Source organism: Asterias rubens, chromosome 16 (genome assembly GCF_902459465.1).
Source record: "Asterias rubens chromosome 16, eAstRub1.3, whole genome shotgun sequence".
In the NCBI taxonomy this organism is placed as follows: domain Eukaryota; kingdom Metazoa; phylum Echinodermata; class Asteroidea; order Forcipulatida; family Asteriidae; genus Asterias; species Asterias rubens.
In genome coordinates, this window is record NC_047077.1 from 12,892,161 (window position 1) to 12,911,586 (window position 19,426).

Below are 19,426 nucleotides of genomic sequence, written 5' to 3' on the forward strand. Positions count from 1 at the left end.
TCACACTTCTCTTGAACCTGGAAAGCTTATTAGAAGTTCATTTTCCTTGTTTTTGTTTAATGTTGCCTGCAGGCCTGTATGCTTTGTCGTTTTTTTTTCCAAGGGCAAGGGCACCCACTGGTTGTGGGCATTTTCTCTTTGGTAAAGGGCACGCTATGAGAAAATTGTAAGTTTGCATTTCAAGGCCACCAAAAAGGCAATGACTTTGGGGCATGGAAACGATCGCTTTCAGTGTGCCTCCGTAAAGTATCAAGCCTGTTGCCTGGCTTGGCTTGATGATTTGTCATGCCTGGCTTGGCTCGGCCACTTTGAAAGTGACTCTCTCTCAGTCACTTTTTGCTTGCTCTGCGAGGATTATTCTTTTTTATTTGTAAAAGTAAAAAATAATTCTCAGCTACACAGCCTGTGGTCTTGTGGAATTTTACCAGAATTCAAGTCCTGAAGTACTACATGTAACCGCTAACCAGTAAAGGATTTTGAAAGACATTTATGAACATATGATAAGATGGCAGTCCTTGAACTTCATTTTTTTAAGGGGCGCAGCGGTTTCCCTCTGTGAGGAAAATAGATATTTGTATCAGAACTTTGCAAAGGGCATCACAGCAAAAGCACAGGCACTGCCCCCCCCCCACATTGGCAATTGCTGTGAGTGCCATTTTCAAGGCCAGAGTTAGACCCTTATTCGTTGGTCCCAAGGCCAGAGTTAGACCCTTATTCGTTGGTTCCAACAACATTGATTTTTATTTTTTAATTAGTGACCTTGTAGTAGTGGTAATGTTGCCAGACACACCTGGTGTAGTTGTCAATGTCCCTCCATCATGGTGGATGTATGATGACATCACCATCTGCTGCCCTCATGGTTGTCCAGCTGGAGAAGCGAGGACGATGAGGACTGTTTGCGTTTATCCTCTGGACATGCTGGATGGCGGTGGTATTGACTGTGTGGGTTGCGCAATGACTGAGAATTTACGTTGGAAGCGTCCAATTAACCATCTGAGAATCTGAGAAAACGAGACAACACACAAAAAAGAAAATCTATAAAAAGTATTATGCGGGCCATGAGTAAACCAATGTCCATAGATGGATCATTAAATTTTTCATTTCATTTCATTTATTAATTTCACAGGCAAAAATTCAAGCACAGACAATAAGAACAGAAGAAAACAAAAACAAGAACATACAATACAATAACAAAAAAAGCAGCACCCCTGAAGGATTTAAAAAAAGTAAACTAAATTACTATCGAGTTAATCTCCTGATGCCACAATTTACCAAGAGACAAAAAGGGACATTACAGATGGACGTTATTAAAACATGGCATACAGTATAAAAATATAGAACTATACAAGCAGTTAAAACTATAAAAGCACTAATGGGCATTAAAAATACAAAATCGTTAAAAGAGAGATTCTAGTTAATTAAAGATGCTATGTCAGATTTTTGGCCCCAAACATTAAAAAATAGATTTTTTGAGTGAATGGTATTTCAAAGAGTATCACCCGCTCTAACGAAAAAAAGTTTAACTTTTACTTTTAATGGTCAGGAACCATGACAAAAATTTAAAACGTTTCTTATAAAACACATAAGAATTGGTCACGTGATATATTGTCGCACTTTATTTCACTGCTACTAATAATTGGCGGACTTTTTTTATGAAAGCTTGTAAATTTCTCGACCCCCATCAAAATTAGAGTTTTAAATCAAAATTTTGGGGTCAAATTGGCCAAAAAGCTGACATAGCATCCTTAAGTTCCACCTATTTTATGTGTAAACCAATCACAATCATGAACCTGTTTGGAAAAAGTTTGACATGTCTGACTGGGTTAGTATCTCTGGAATACATTTTGTAAACAAGCTACTTTTAGTGCTGGCCATGTGCCAAATACATAAGCCGTGTTCGCACTGGACTAATCTTTTGGGTAACTTAACCATGACGATGGGTAACATTCCGACGAGTTAACTTTCCCACCGTCCGCACTTGGATTTATTTGACTCGGCTAAACTTACCGAGACCGTGGGTAAACGAACCGAGCTGGCCCCTTGCGCAACATTGAATAGTTTGATAATCACGAAAATCTTATTCTTCCATGACAAAACATGTCAGCATCTTCGGGTCTCGGACGGATGGGAGATTTAACCGAGTCGTCGCGTCCGCATTGGACTTTCTGGCTCGGTTAAACTAACCTAGTCAATCTTCCTGGGCACCTTTGGCTCGGTTAAACTACCCATTCGGGTCGGGTAAGTTACCTGGGAGGAAAACGTCCTGGGCTGTTCGCATTGGACTTACAATGGGTAAGTTACCCATTGGCTCGGTTAGTTTACCTAAATTAAGTCCAATGCGAACAGGGCTTTAGTGAGTGGTCCAGTGTTCTCTTTTTCAAGCCCTTTGTTTGGTCATCTGTTGAAATACATGTACCTGCTTGACCTGGTGTCAGTATTTTTACCATCGGGCTAGTAACCCCCAAACTATCGTTCTTGGTAAATCAAGGGACCATTTCTTTCAAAGTTAAAAAGAGTCATGCTCTTGGATCTACTTCTCTGACATGGTCTGAGTAGCACTGAGGATACTGCAGCCAATTCCCACAAACACTAGGATTAATCCTATCTCAATTTTGGACGAGTAATTCGTCCTAACTTAGGATAGGTTCAACGCGTTCTAAACTGCTATGGTTTATGGAACTTCTCATCCTAAGTTCTGAGATGAATCCCAAGTTTGGAAGAGTTTGGTGAAATTGACGGCTGTTAACAAAAGCTCAAGGGGTCCAAAGGTTGGATTTCCATCACTTCACTGTAGGCCTACAGTGTTGTACTGGATCCCAATATAAAGGAACACGTTGCCTTGGATTGGCCGAGTTGGTCTATAAAAAGTGTTTGTTACCGTTTGATATAAAATGCATGGTTAGAAAGATGTTTTAAAAGTAGAATACAATGATCCACACAAATTTGCCTCGAATTTGCGTGGTTACTTTGCAAACTAACACGGTCGGCCATTTATGGGAGTCAAAAATTTGAATTCCATAAATAGCCGACCGTGTTAGTCGACGAGGTAAATGGAAAACTGTGCAATTTTGAGGCATGTTTGTGTGGACCATTGTATTACTACTTTTACAACATCTTTCTACCCATGTGCATTTTATAACAAACGGTAGGCCTAACAGACGCTTTTTAAAAGACCAAATCGAGCGATCCGAGGCAACGTGTTCCTTTTACACTTTTTACACTCTGCAAATGACTCTCATCACTGATCATGAGTCAAGTGTTTTCAAACATTCTTTTAAGAGATTGATTTAAGTCTGTGGCTTGCCGTGGCCGAGTGGTCAAGTGCACTAGATTCAAGCTCTTGTGTTTTGGATCACGGAGTGTGGGTTTGAGTCCGGGTCTTGACACGACATGGTGCACTTAACCATTAAATTGGCCTGCCTCTGGATGGGATGTAAAGCTGTAGCTCCCATGTGATGATGTGTAGTGCACGTTAAAGGTTCCAGTACACTTATCATGAGACTTGGGATTCACTCCTGGTTTTTGTGTGGTTCACTACAGAATATAATAACTGCTTATAAAGGCAGTGGACACTATTGGTAATTACTCAAAATAATTATCGGCATATTTCGAGTAATGGGGAGAGGTTGATAGTATTTAATAAAACATCTTGAGCAACGGCTCCCTCTGAAATGCCATAATTTTCGAGAAAGATGTAATTTTCCACGAATTTGATTTTGAGACCTCAGATTTAGAACTTGAGGTATCGAAATCAACCATCTAAATGCACACAACTTCATGTGACAAGGGTGTTTTTTTCTTTCATTATTATCTCGCAAGTTCGATGACCAATAATTTGAGCTCCAATTTACACAGGTTTGTTATTTCATGCATATGTTGAGATACACCAACTGTGAAGGCTAGTCTTTGACAAATTACCAATAGTGTCCACTGCCTTTAACAGGCTGTGAGGAGTGGTAGTGCATGTAAAAGATTAAGAAAAAATATTTTTTTTAACGCTGGTGTTTTTGGTTCACATAGCACATGTGCAAGCACCCATTATTAACAGGTTTCCTCAGATTGGGAACGCTACAGTGATTACGTTTACTTTTGAGGCATCCTTGGTTTAATTACCCAGGGTTATATGATTCTTGTGTTTTAAACCGGAATTCTGTTTTTCTTTTGCCGCCCCCCCCCAAAAAAACAAACTTGTTTTAAATTTTTTATTTTTAAAGATAAAACCATACATGCTGTCGCGCTTTGCACTCAGAGTTCATTTTTTTTCCCTTTCTCAACAGCCCATCACAACCCTGAACATCAGAAATATGTGATCATAATTACGATGAAAATGTAACACGATGCTACTTGTTTTCCAATCACCAGTGCGAATTAATAAACACGACTGCGACCGCTAGAAATAAACTCAAGGCGAAGATTGGAATTCTAAAAATACAATCATCTCGTCCGTCCGGAAATTTTATCTTACCCTACTGTGTATAGGTTGTTGATCACTGCAGATGCAAATCCAATGCACGGAGGATCCAAATTTCCAAGCTGCTCTTCAAACAGCATCTATCAAAATTTGATATCTAATTCATTTTCAGTTGACGCCTTGAATTGAAAAAGTTGTGGCATCTATTTGATTTATTGAGCGCTCTGATGACAACCCCCCCCCCCCAAAAAAAAAGAAGAAATAAAATTATGGATAGAATGACTCATTTAACAAGGCGATAATGGTGATGTGTCTAGAATAAAAACTGCAACTAAAATGCAGTTGAGCATACTCAGCTAAATATTTCCAGTGAGGTTAGGCATGACGTGAGTTAGGGAAAAATAATTGGCAAATGACGACGTGTAATGTGCAGTTTACAAAAAAAATTCAACATGTTCAATCAAGCACCTGAACACACACAGGTTCATGTGACAAGATTGTTTTTTTCTTCCATTATTATCTCACAACTTTGACTACCAGTTGATCTCAAATTTTCAAAGGTTTGTTATTTAGTGCATTTTATATATGTTGAGATACACCAAGTGAGAAGACTGGTCTTTGGCAATTACCAAAAGTGTCCAGGGGTGGATTTCACAAAGGTAGTCCTAACTTAGGACTAGTCCTAGGCAATGCTAAGAGATAGGACCAGTCCTATGTTAGGATGAGTTACTGGTCCTAACTTAGGACCAGTCCTTTCTTTTAGCATTGCCTAGGACTAGTCCTAAGTTAGGACTATCTTTGTGAAATCCACCCCAGTGTCTTTAAATTCAAGCCAGGCACTTGTTGAGTTTATCTTGATTTAAAGAGCAGGCATCGTGGTGCATGCGTCAAGGCGTGTCACGAACGTGTCCAGGCGTACGTTTTGAAAATCAATTTTTTTCCCAACAGGGTTCTCACACTCACTCTACTGAATTTTGTAAAACTGCCCCAGGGCTGTGACCCGAATTCATCAAAGCAACATCACTCAACAGAAACTCAGCCAACGTTTACATACACCAATATTCTTATAAAAATGGGAAACAGTGACAACTAAAACATAAATTCTGTTCTCAAAGCCATTGGACACTTTTTGAACAGAACAAAAGTTAAAAGTTCACAGATATTTACAAATAACTTACAGGGGTTTACAGAAGGTAATGGAGAAAGACTTCCCTTGAAATATTATTCCATGAAATGCTTTACTTTTTGAGAAAACATTAAAACAATATCAATTCTCGATATCGAGAATAACGGATTTGTTTTAAAAACATGTCATTGACATGGCGAAACGTGCGGAAACAAGGGTGGGTTTTCCCGTTATTTTCTCTCGACTCCGATGACCGATTGAGCCTAAATTTTCCAAGTGTGGGCATTTGGACAGTACTGTTGATTACTTAAAAAAAAAAAAAAAAAAAATGTGTCAATGTAAATGGACTCTCCTGAAAACACTCCACTTTTCTTTCAAAAACTTGACGAATAATGAAACTAACATTTCTTTTCTACAGGTAAATTATAATTAATTCACAGTGATTAGGGATTCATAACATGGCCAAAAAAGATCTGCGAAGGGTATACAATGTGGATTTTTTAAAACAATTATTATGCATTTTAAAAATATTTTACAAAGGTTTACACCCCACGTTACGTTATTTGGAAAACTCTTCTTTTTAAAGCAAACTGTAAAAAAAAAATCTCTTCCCTTCATTCTCATTCTGAAGACAAACTTACATTTATAAATAAGACGTCACTGTTTGCCTCCTTGCTCGGAGGCAAAGTCAATGAAAATTTAATGAAAGTCGACCTCCTTCGAAAGAGTTCTGTTGTTGTTAAGATGCTGTAAACGTAGACCATCTCAGAAGAAAGAAGAAGCGCTCTGTCGCCACTCAGTTTCTTGAGGAACATCTGCCCAAGTTGCTCTGAGGGATGTGGGTAGATGTAGATGCCTCGGGAGGCAGTTTGGTGTGATCAATATTCTTAGAACTACGTCTTGGAGCTGTGGTTATAAAAGAATCAGGGGGTGCCCCCTTGGGAAGTTCGGTTTACCTGGATCTGTCTAAGCATCTCGTCAGGCGGAACGATAAATGACAATGATTGTAATGACCCACCAGACGGTGATTATGAGGATTGGCAGACTTTAAAATAGACCATTAGATTGAGAGATTTAAAGCACTTTGTACCCTTAAAAAAAGACAGTGTACACTATTGGTTACTCAAATTAATTGTTAGCATAAAAACTGACTTGGTAACAAGCAATGGAGGTCTATTGATAGTATAAAACATTGTGAGTAATGGCTCCATCTTAAAGTCACCTGGAAGTGGTATTTTTTTAAAATAAAGCTTTTGTCACTAATATATGTGTTTTGATGAGTGGAATGTGAATAAACAGTTAACTAAGGTTTTAAAAAATCAGTTCTTATGTTATTTACAAATTTAAGAGTAGACCCCGACCCGAGAGGGCGCTGTTCGTGACGTCAATCGAGGCAGACTTTGCCTGTAATGCGTAGAGTAAACACAATTGCAAAGTACATGTACGGACCAAGTCGCGAGTTTGTTTTTTTCCGGCAATGCCGACCAGGTATATTGCTGCTGAATGCAGAAAAACACTTTTGAAATGTACCAACTCACGACTTAGACGTACATGTACTTTGCACGTGTGTTTACTATACGCATTGCAGGCAAAGTCTGCCTCGATTGACGTCACAAAAGGGGTAGGCGGAGTCAGCCCCCCAAACAACTTTATATATTTTTTAAACATATAAATCGTGACAAACAATTACTAAAAAAATTGTTTTATTGTTCGTAAGCATATACTCTTATGTTTGAAAGACAAAAAATTATATTTCCAGGTGACTACAAGTGATGTGTATTTATATTTATATTCTATATTTATTTAATTTCATTTAATGTAGTTTTTTAGAAAGAAGTATAGTTTTATCTCTCAAGTATCAAAAGACTTCAGGCTTGCAGCCTTTTATTAGGGATTTGAAAGCACACACATGTGCAACAAGGGTGTTTTTTTCTTTCATTATTCTCTTGCAATGTCGATGACCAGTTGAGTTCAAATTTTCACAGGTTTGTTATTTTATGCATATGTTGGGATACACAAAGTGAGAATAATGGTGTTTGACAATACTTTACAAAAATAATTAGCTACTGTTACATGTAGCTCAGGACTGTAAGTGTAAGTGTTGTTTGTATTTTGTACTTTTGTTTTGTATGGATTTTTAATACAGCTTTGGTTTTGCATATTTTGGAGCTCTTGCCAAATGGAGTTTATCGTTAGGTGAAAAGAACCATTAATTTTTTAAAGAAAAACATTTGATTGTAGCTAGATGTTATTCAGTTATTCGAATTACTAAACATTCTTAATTTAACGCCCTTTTGATCAAATTACGGATTTGATCTTGCAATTAATGATCTTAAAGCACTTAGCCGACAGAATGTACTAATTGTATATCATGCAAAAAACATTTAAAAATATGGTATTTTTTTGTAAAAAAGACGATCAAAAAACATTCCAAACTTTGAGGTTTCTGATGAGAGAGCAAGATAGAGAGACAGTGTTACCCAAAGCCTACGTGCGGCTAGGTTCCCGTAGTCAAATTGACGCATACAATATTGAACAATACAAAATTATTCCGTACAAGGTCGATGCTAAAAATAAACATTTGTGATCGCCAGTGAAATGGTCTCTACCCCTTGTTGTACGTTAGGCTGCATGGCAGATACCTCAATGGCGCACAGCCTGGATTACAACAACAAACACAGCCATCGCAATGCCCTCCAATATTTTGTCACTTATTAAAGACGTGTTCGGCTCATTTGGCAGTTTTATTGTCGTCTCTGGCTTTGACGGGGAGTTGACGACCTTGGGTAGCAACCAAGCGTGAGATTAAGGTTTGCTTTGCTCATAGCTTCCGCCTGAGTCAAATTGGGGCTTAAAGGAACGTTTACAGAATTTGTACGAAACAAAAATCATGAAGATAACAGATTTACCTGAAAATTCACGGTCTAATGATGATGAGAGTAGAAAACATCCCTTGAAATAATTTGGTCTGAAATGTCATATTAGATGATAAACAAATAATCTAATTTCCCGTTTGGAGTTTATCTCTCATAATGGGTGTATTATTCATTTTTGTTTGCATTGATGTCCTGCAAAATGTGTAATTTTTTTTTTCACTATTTTTTTGTGACCCAGATGGCATATCAATCTCAAACTTCTACAAGTTTGTCAGTTAATGGTGGATTACTTAAAGTGCTAACACTCCCAGCCAAACCAATTTCGTAATGTTCCTTTAATTTTGTAGTTCTCTCTCCTGTCAATACCTGCCTCTTAATATTCAAGGTACATGTATTCGTTTAATGGGGAGGTGCAAGGATTAGCGAAGGCGAGAGAGTGCTATTCAATTATACTTTTTAAGCAATAATTTATAGCTAAACGTTGAATGAAAGAGACGGACCATGATTTGTTGGCTAGAACCGTGCGTATAGTTTGTGTGTGCTTTCTAATTTTGTCTTAAATTCTTTATTTTAATTTTATTTTTTATTTTATTATTTTATTCAGCTTAAAAACAGCGCTGCGCCAATAACAGGAGGGTTACAAATATTTAACAGTATAAAACACTTATTATTGCATGTTCAAAGACAGTGGGCACTATTGGTAATTACTCAAAATAGTTATAGCATAAAACTTTGTGAGAAATGGCTCCCTCTGAAAAGTTTTAGTTTTCGATAAAGAAGTAATTTTCTATGAATTTTGATTTCGAGACCTCAGAATTAGATGAGGTCTCGAAAGCACACAACTTCGTGTGACAAGGGTGTTTTTTTCTTTCATTATTATCTCGCAACTTGGACTACCAATTGAGCTCAATGTTTCACAGGTTTGTTATTTTATGCATGTTGGGATACACCAAGTGAGACAACTGGTCTTTGACAAATACCAATACATGTAGTGTCCAGGGGTCGATTTCACAAAGAGTTAAGACTAGTCCTAACTTAGGACTAGTCCTAGGAGATTAACAAATTGCATGGATAGTCCTAAGTTAGGACGAGTAACTGGTCCTAACTCGAGATAAGACTCGTCCTAACTCTTTGTGAAATCCACCCCTGGGTCTTTAACTATATGCTTTAATTGCAGGAAATTTGTTAAATGAGACTTAGCCCAAAAAATTGTTTTATCACTCAACACTTTATATATAGTATGGGGCCTAGTCAATACAGTTTTGCTCCAAGACAATGCAACCATTAATATTAGTTGAAATTAAATATAATTTGTTTGTTTGTAAAGACTTGTTCCTTTGGATTGTAGAACTTATGTAAACTCACTAGACTGAAAGGGAATTCCTCCTAGACCATGTGTGACTGTGTATTTAAACTTGCTTAAAAATCATTGGTGCCATGGCCGAGTGGTCTTGATCATTGGGTACAAGTTGTGGTCGTTACCCATGGGAGTGTGAGTTATTGGTGCCATGGCCGAGTGGTCTTGATCATTGGGTACAAGTTGTGGTCGTTAGCCATGGGAGTGTGAGTCATTGGTGCCATGGCCGAGTGGTCTTGATCATCGGGTACAAGTTGTGGTCGTTAGCCATGGGAGTGTGAGTTATTGGTGCCATGGCCGAGTGGTCTTGATCATTGGGTACAAGTTGTGGTCGTTAGCCATGGGAGTGTGAGTTTGATTCTTGGTCATAACACTTATGTCCTACATATAAATGAGCGAGGTTTTTATCTTTGATTGCTTCACTTGACCCATGGGTTTAAATGGGTACTTGCTAGGGTAGAGGTGGCTTTTGTGTATGAAAAAGCCACTGGAGCGCCAAAACAGGGCCCAATTTCATGGCTCTGCTTACCGCCGAATTCTGCGCTTACGATCGCGATTCCCCGCTTACGTGCAAGCGCCGAATTTCTGCGCTAGCCTTGTAAGCGTAGAATGCCTAGTTACGTGGAGTACGCACGCGCAGAAGCCAAAATTCTAAGCTAACCCGTGAAATACGATTGCCGTAAGCACAGAATTCCCTGCTTCCGCAAGCGCCGATTCTGTGCTTACGGTAAGCAGAGCCATGAAATTGGGCCCAGCTCTTTGGAAGCCCAGGGCTGTGTATTACTCCTTAGAGAAATAAGCAAGATTACAGAAATGATATTGGACCAATGACAGGGCAATAATGCAAAGCGAATTGATACGGTTATTGTAAAATGTCTTATACAACATGTACATGTACACATGTGCCATGTATTTGTATACAGGGATGTGATTTCTCTGTTTTAAACTGAAATCCTTTTTTTAACCCCCTCTCCTAAAAAACAAAGCAAATAATAATAATATCAACTATAATAAACATTTTTAAATATCATTAAGATCAAGTGCATTCAAATATGAAGATACAAATACCCCGTATTGTAGATTACGGATTTCAAAACCAAATTGCAAGCCCTTGGCTCTCAGTTCAGATTTTTTTAAATAGCCCATTTCACCCTTGTGTATAAGAACTAGCTGTTATTATTGTTAAATTATTAAAACATAACTCAAAGAATCTTTGTTTTTCTTGTCACTTCTCCAGACAATGAGGAAGAAGTTCTTTGTACTCCGCTGTGAGAGCAGCACGGGCCCCGCCCGTCTGGAGTACTTTGACAGCGAGAAGAAATTCCGCATCGGCTCCCTCTCCAAGCGAACTATCGACCTCAAGACGTGTTTCAACATCAATAAGAAGTCGGACTCGAAGCACAAGCACGCCATTGCGTTGTACACGAGAGATGATTGCTTCCCCATCGTTGCTGACGATGAGAACGCACTCAATGAATGGCTGCAGGCGTTGTTGCTACAGCAACAGGTTGATGCTGATGGTGTGCCTGTGCCTACATTTGGTATGTATAACTATTACAGTACGAATACAAACGCCATAGAAACAAATAATTTAAAGGCACTGGACAGTATTGGTAACTGGTGTATCACACTCTTGGTGTATCCCAACATACAATGTATGCATGAGATAATTAACCTGTGAAAATTTGAGCTCAATTGGTCATCGAAGTTGAAAGAGCTTAAATGCACAAATTTGTCTGCTTTCAGATGCCTTGAAAATGCTTCTTTTTATGTGAGAATTAAGAGGTGAAAACATGTGATAAACTTTCGAGGTTTATATTCTCTTTAAAAGCACTGGACAAAATTTGGTAATTGTCAAAGACCAGTACTCTCACTCGGTGTATCACAACGTTTGTATAAAATAATAAATCTGTGACAATTTTAAATCAATTGTTTATTGAAGTTGCAAGAGAATAATGGAAGAAAAAAACACACTTGTTGCCGAACTTTTTGTGCTTTCAGATGCCTAACATAAAAGGCTTTAGGTCTGAAGTCTTTTAATAGTTCAGTGAAAAATTTCCTTTTTATCAAAATCTTGTTACTTCAGAGTTTGTTATTTTATGCATTTGTTGGTACCAATTGAGAATATTTTCAATTGGTGTAATGTATTATATGGTCTTTGACAGTTAACAAATGCGTCCAGTGCCTTTAATATGAAAAGGTATTCCCTAGAAAAAAGTCTCCCTATCACGGTGAAAAAAAAAAAAATAGTCAAATCAAATCAATTAACGTGATTGATTTGTAGTTTTATTGAAACAGGGTAGCGATATCAGTATTTCCAACTGATATCCCTGAGGGTCTTAGACACAAACAGTAAAAAGTTTAGCAGTGAAATACAGAGAGCAGTTAAAGGCACTGGACACTATTGGTAATCACTGCTAGCATGAAAACATACCTTGTTAACGAGCAATGGAGAGCTGTTGATAGTATAAAACACAGTGAGTAACGGCTCCCTCTGACGTAACATAGTTTTTAAGAAAGAACGAAGTAACTTTCCGCTAAAATATTCGAATTTGACGTAGTTTTCGAAACAGAATTAATTTTGCACGAATTTGATTTTGAGACCTCAAGTTTAGAATTTGAGGTCTTGAAATCAAGCATCTGAAAGCACACAACTTTGTGTGACAAGGGTGTTTTTTTCTTTCATAGTTATCTCTCAACTCCGACGACCAATCAAGCTAACATTTTCAGAACTTTGTTATTTTATACATATGTTGAGATACACCAAGTGGGAAGACTGGTTTTTGACAATTACAAAAAGTGTCCAGTGTCTTTAAAGTACACATCTTGCAGAAAAACCTGGCCTAGGCTTCAGGATTTTGATTTTTCATAATTTGAGAGTTGTATCAATAAAGGATTTGGGTACTTGTTGTTCTTTGAACACAATGTCCACAGATGAACATTAAAGACACTGGACACTGTTGGTAATTGTCAAAGACCAGTCTTCTCACTTGCTGTATCTCAACAAATGCATAAAATAACGCACCTGTGGAAATTTGAGCTCAATCGGTCATCAAAGTTGGGAGATAGTAATGAAAGAAAAAACACCCTCGCCGCACAGAGTTGTGCGCTTTCAGATGCTTGATTTGAAGATTTCAAATTCTAACAGGTCTCAAAATCAAATTTGATGAAAGTTACTTCTTTCTCGAAAACTATATCACTTCAGAGGGAGTTCAATCTCTCCCCATTACTCGTATCAAGTAAGGTTTTTGTGCTAATAATTATTTTTTTACTGATTTCTCAAAATAAAAAAATTACAGCACCTCAGCAAGCAACATTTCAAGGGAAGCTTGCTTCATGTACTATCATTATCCTCAAACTGTGTGAGTTTAACGTTTATCTGTGGACATTATGTTTTATGTCCTCCAAAAACAAGTTAGACGCTTAAGCACTGCAGAGTTGAAGGAGATAAAAATTGAAATTGATAAATTGTATTATGTTTGTAGAGCATGTATGGCAAGTGACGGTCAAGCCGAAAGGTCTGGGCTCAAGTAAAGGTCTGAGTGGGAACTATCGGCTCTGCTTAACGACCACTACCATCAATCTTGTCAAGATGAACTGTGAAGATGAAGATTTGGAATTCTCAGTAAGTAACAAACCCCCCCCCCCCCCCTCATTTCACCCCCACATGAGACAGTACTTTTTTTTTGTTTTCGTTCCGTTCAAGCATGCAGCTGATAAAGCTGTTTTCTTCTGTTTTTTTTCTCTTTCTCGTGTTTTGTTTTTTCAAAACTGAAGATGAGAATTTGGAATCCTCAATGAGTAATGAACCACTCCCCCTTCTGCACCCCCACCCCCACCCCCACACAAGGCCTCGTTAACGAGAATGAACCTGAGAATGGAAACAATGCACGCCCTGGATTGGTTGAATGAGCAAGGGCATATTCTGCGTGGAGCACATTAACCAATAGAGTGCGTTGTCTTAGCGGCGTGATCGTTATTGTTTTTGTTATCGCTGCAGTGTGACTTGTCCTTTACTGTACTTTATCTTTGTGTACCGTTCAGGCCAATCTCGTTCCCAGGGGGTGATCGATCTCGCCGCGCAAATTTTTCCCAGCATGCCTTGCTCGATTATAACCCCTGGAAGTGTAACTCCAAACTATCCAAATATATGGGATATTACAATTAGTCCTCCGATTGATCCATTCTGTGTTGGGCATTAGTCGCGCACTTGCTGGATGCGTTGTGTGCAATAAAAGCAATAAAAGTCATAAACTTGCCTTGGCGTGACAAAAAACGTGAATACGTACATCTTTATACGCACACGTTTCGGCGTATAGAGCTTTTTGAAGACGCACGGCATTTCATATTTTGCGCGTTTATGATAGCCAATCAAAGACACGGATCGGAGTTTCCCTCCCAGGGGATAGAGACGTACGCAGAGCTAGCGGGTGATACGGCGCGTTGCCCATGGTAGCGAGGTTGCGTTCAGGCATGCAACTTTTCAGCTGGTAAAACTGATTCATGTGATTCGCTCTGTTTATTTTCTCGCAAAGTAGTCAGGGTTCCCCACAGGGCTCAATTTCGCAGAGTTGCATTTTTTAAAGGATAAAAAATAGCTAAGCACAACAAAATTATGCTTACCAGAATAAGGTTACCGGCAATACCATGTCACCGTTCCAGACCAGAATCAATGTTTGGGTTAAAAGGAAGATAACCTCTACCATCTGAGCTAAGATAGACAAGTGTTGGCAGTCTCTCAATTTTGTCAATACTTTTGTTTTGCTTAAGTCGAAACTCCAAACAAATTTGTGTTTATTCGTCCATTGTAACTCATTTTCAAAGATATCTACATGTAGGTTGTTTTTTTCTGACATGTTGTTGTGACTTTTTACTCAAAGTCCAGTATCTAAGGATTTAAACAAGAAATGAAAGGCAGACAATCAGCTTGTTCATGTATGATGTCAGTGTTACCATGGTGATGCTTCCATCCATAAAGGAATAAACACATTCTTGCGCTCCAAGGGATGGAGAACTTTTGATATTTTGCAAGTGTTCACGGGATTACTTTGTGTCCACTGGGATTGTATTGTACGAGTAGAAGTCATGTTACCGGCAACAACATTCATTAAATGAATTGGGAAAAAGATAGATCTACACATTATGTAAAATTGCACCACATTACCTTGTAAAACATTACATGGTGTTTTAAAAATTTGGTCTCATCATTCAAACGAAGTCCCACATCTTGCAGGAAATACTGTGTTACAGCGCCAGAAGCCACAGTTATTATTATTATTAAAAAGAAGAAAAATGATTTGCTAAAATCTTAGGAGGTTAAATTCACAACTCATCTTCCATTTTTGCCTGAGGTGTTATTAATAATGACAACTTATAAAGCGCACAAATCCAACAAAGTGCCCATGGCCCTAAATACAAACAAAAACATAAATGCACGTATCCAAAATCAAAACTAAAGCCTAAGCTGAGAAAAAAAACATTTTGGGACCAATGTGGTATAGAAATTAATACAAATGTAATTTCTAAGAAAACATAGAAGATTAAAAAACAAAAACAAACCATTTACTCAAATAGCTGTTTTACTCAAATACCTGTTTGAAAAGATGTGTTTTTAGTTTTCTTTTAAATTGGGTTAAAGAAACAGACAAATTTGCTAGTGCAGGCAATCTGTTCCATAGGCAATGGGCAGCATGTTAGAAAGATCAGTCTCCCCATGAATGATTTGATCTGGGCTCAATAACGAGGCGAGAATGGTAAGACAGGAGTTTGCGAGGAGGATTGTATGGGTTTGAGAAGATCATCAATCTAATGCAGCTGGGCATAAATCACAATTTTTAGAAACTGATGGGTGAAAATTCACATGACAATTTTTTCTTTTCAAAATATTATTAATTCAATTCAATAATTATTATTCAATCCATACTGAAAACTCATGTTTTTGAGGTGTGTTTGAATACAAGAAATTGTTAAGGGCCTCTGACGTTTTGACCGTAGCAGAGTCTTTCGCAAAGCCTTAAAAAAAAAGTCTGTTTGGACTCGCAGAAAGTGTGGATTGTCTACTTGTCAAATCTTGATGCAGATGTAATATTAGGCCCTACTAGTATGACATTTGTAAAGCGCCTAATTAATTACCAATAGTGTCCCCTGTCTTTAAAGCCATTATACACAAAAAAGTTCACAGATTTACAAATAATTTACAGGGTTTACAGAAGGTAATGGTGAAAGACTTCTCTTTAAATATTGTACCATGAAATGCTTTACTTTTTGAGAAAACATTAAAACGATAGCGAGAATTACGGATTTATTTTAAACACATGTCATGACACAGTGAAACTTGGGGAAACAAGGGTGGGTTTTCTCCGTTATTTTCTCCCGACTCCAATCAATTCAATTCAATTCAATTCAGTTGTTTATTGTCACATATATAAATACATATCCAATGACCGATTGAGCCTAAATTTTCACAGATTTGTTATTTTATGTATAAGTTGTGGTACACAAAGTGTGGGACTTCGACAATACTGTTTACCGAAAGTGTATAATGGCTTTAAAGAGAACAACAAAGTATACAATAATAATACTGATAGGGGCTCCTGTTAAAGTGCACATATCCGTCACTCAGTGATGCTGAAGGCGCTGTAACATTTGATATTTTCCTGCAAGGTGTGTGGGACTACATTTGAATAATGAGACCTACTCCTTTTACATAGCACCTTGTATAGGATTATAAGGTGCTGTGGGAGAAAAATAACCCAAACAAAACAAAAACTGGCCTAAAAATAACGATTCGTCGTTATTTTCTGTTCCCTAAGTAGCCAGGTTGAGGGAAAATATGGAGTCACTCCCTCATGGCTGAGGCTTGGAGAGAAAATTAACTTTCAGAATGTATCCCTCTTGTTATCGAGAGAGTTCACGCTCTTTTGCTTCATATTTTGCGTGGGTGAGGATGATGAGGTCTCAACAGAAAGATGCAAACTCTTCAAGGAACTCGACCAAATTCCTTTAATAAAAATATGTAGAGGAATGCTACATATTTAGCTGGTTGAAATGAATGAAAATGACATTAAAATCAAGCGAATATTGAAATATTAAGTAACAATATCCCACAGCTTTGTATCATCGCCTGGGTGCAACAAATATATTGTTTCTGTCACTTCCTGTGAAAGTCAATCTCTGTTAATATTGTCAATCTGACAGAGATTAAGGTGTCATGAAATGAAATCTCGTCTAAATTTCATCAAAGTGCGTTGCCCAGTTAGTTTCAAAGATATCTCATACTATGGCAATATACAGTAACAGATCATTGAACCGTGCCCCGAGGAAAGATGTGAGAGAAAATAAGAACAAAATACTAAAAATAAGTGGACGGAAGGGCAGAATAAGTTAGAATTTGTAAAGTGCTCACGTTTCTTGGTGCTAAATTACATGCCATGTGGTTTTGTTTTTCATGTTAGGGGGGGGGGGTGGCTTCTTCTTGAAGTCAAAGCGATACGATCTGTAGCACGCGATAAAAAACGGAGAGATCGTCCAAAATATCCGCAGGCCTTTTCTCTTTAATCTGTACCTGTATCAGTGACTGTAAGGGCTGTGGATTGTGTCCACAGAAAGAACAGGAGAGTAGGGGGGGGGGGGGTTGTGAGTAGGAGTTTTACCCCGAGAGTTGCTAAGAGAGATTGTGAAATTTGACCTGCTAACAGCAGAAAATGGTATTGATAGAAGATGGTAAAGTGTGTGTTTTTCTTTGCACATAACTGAATTTAAGGAGTTCTCACGTTTCTTGAGGGTAGCAATGCTCACAGTCATTCACCTTTAATTTCCTTAGTTTGAACGGCTTTGTGTTAAGATAATTAATTACTGTAAATGGTGTTTTTATTTTAGTAATTTAATTCGTAATTTGAGACCACCCATAAACCATTTTGCCTAACAGTTGGCTCTCGTTATAGAGAGCAATATTAAATGGTTTTAGTACTTTTTGTTCACCACAAAACACAAATGTCCATAGATTTACATTTCTGGCAATTTTGATCAAGCTACACTGTACCAGCACAAAGAGTTGTGGTTCATTACAATGGATTCAGAAAGAGTTATGATATAATATTACTTGCTAAAGTGCTGTATTTTTTTAGAAAATGAGACAATTTCATGAAAAAATGATATTTATTATTCCACTCCACTTTTAATTGTAATATTTTTGTTATCTTACCTTGTATTAAGCGCTATATAAATGCTTGATATTATTATTATTATTCTGTACAACGGATTTAAAGCCATTGGACCCTTTCGGTTCAGAAAAAAAAAAAAAGTTCACAGATTTACAAATAACCTACAGGGTTTACAGAAGGCAATGGTGAAAGACTTCTCTTGAAATATTATTCCATGAAATGCTTTACTTTTTGAGAAAACAGCAAAACAATATAAATTCTCGTTAACGAGAATTACGGATTTATTTTAAACACATGTCATGACACGGCGAAACGCGCGGAAACAAGGGTGGGATTTTCCGTTGTTTTCTCCCGACTCCGATGACCGATTGAGCCTAAATTTTCACAGGTTTGTTATTTGATATAGAAGTTGTGGTACACAAAGTGTGGGCCTTGGACAACACTGTTTACCGAAAGGGTCCAATGGCTTTAAGCGACTCTCCTGAAATTATTGCACTGCAGATTTCACTTTTTTCTCCTAAAAGCTTGACAAATAATGTAGCTGAAACATCTACATGTAGCTGAAACAACTGTACAAATAGTCTCAAAATAGGTAAAGGAAATTTGTTTTCGCCCTGTACACAATCGGGGATGAGAAATGTCAGACTTTAAATCAGACCTTTTGATTTCCGCCCGTTGGGAAAAAGTACTATACATGTAGCTGTACTTAAGGCTGTATTTTTCTTCTGGTATAAAGAAGCCATGCTCTACTTCTCAAGGATACTGTTCCCTTCAGGTCTTCACCAAAAGTCCAGTGTGCAACTTCTGGGATTACACAAAAGGTGTAAATATCACCTTTTCTACATATTTCAGTCAACTTGAATCCGAGCTCAGAATTGTTGGTTTGAATTTTTTTTCACTCCTGCATATCGAACTAGCTTTTGAACTTTTTTTAAACATTGAATTGTTTCATGAACACTTTGTATATTTAAGAGCACTTAAAGGGAGGGTACACGTTCAAAACAAATATTAACTTAAAAACTGACTTGGTAACTAGCATTGGAGAGCTGTTGATAGTATAAAACATTGCGGGAAACGACTCCTTCTGAAGTAACGTAGTTTTTGAGAAAGAGGTAATTTACCACTAAAAAAAAAAAAGACTTCTAGCTAGAAGTCTCTTATTCCTATGCTGAAAGCACACAGATTCGTCCAACAAGGGTGTTTAAATTTCTTTCATCATTTTCTCCCAACTCCGATGACCAATTGAGCTCAGATGTTCACAGGTTTGTTATTTTATGCATACATGTTGAGATACACCAAGTGAGAAGACTGGTCTTTGACAATTACCAATAGTGTACATTCCCTTTAAAGGCACTGGACACTATTGGTAAATGTCAAAGACCAGTCTTCTCACTTGGTGTGTCCCAACATATGCATAAAATAACAAACCTGTGAAAATTTGAGCTCAATTGGTTGTCGAAAGTGCGAGATAATAATGAAATAAAATAACACCCT

At 37.7% G+C, this 19,426-nt stretch overlaps 1 protein-coding gene across 5 annotated transcripts in view; it reads left to right on the forward strand.

Annotated features, from left to right (window-relative positions):
* LOC117300700 (insulin receptor substrate 1-like) overlaps positions 1–19,426 on the forward strand; it is a 119,561-nt gene that overhangs the window by 20,485 nt on the left and 79,650 nt on the right. For all 5 annotated transcript variants that reach the window (XM_033784441.1, XM_033784444.1, XM_033784443.1 and 2 more), the window contains exons 3-4: positions 11,008–11,311; positions 13,256–13,395. In XM_033784441.1, the coding sequence (XP_033640332.1) occupies positions 11,008–11,311; positions 13,256–13,395 (444 nt within the window). The remainder of the gene's footprint in view (positions 1–11,007; positions 11,312–13,255; positions 13,396–19,426) is intronic.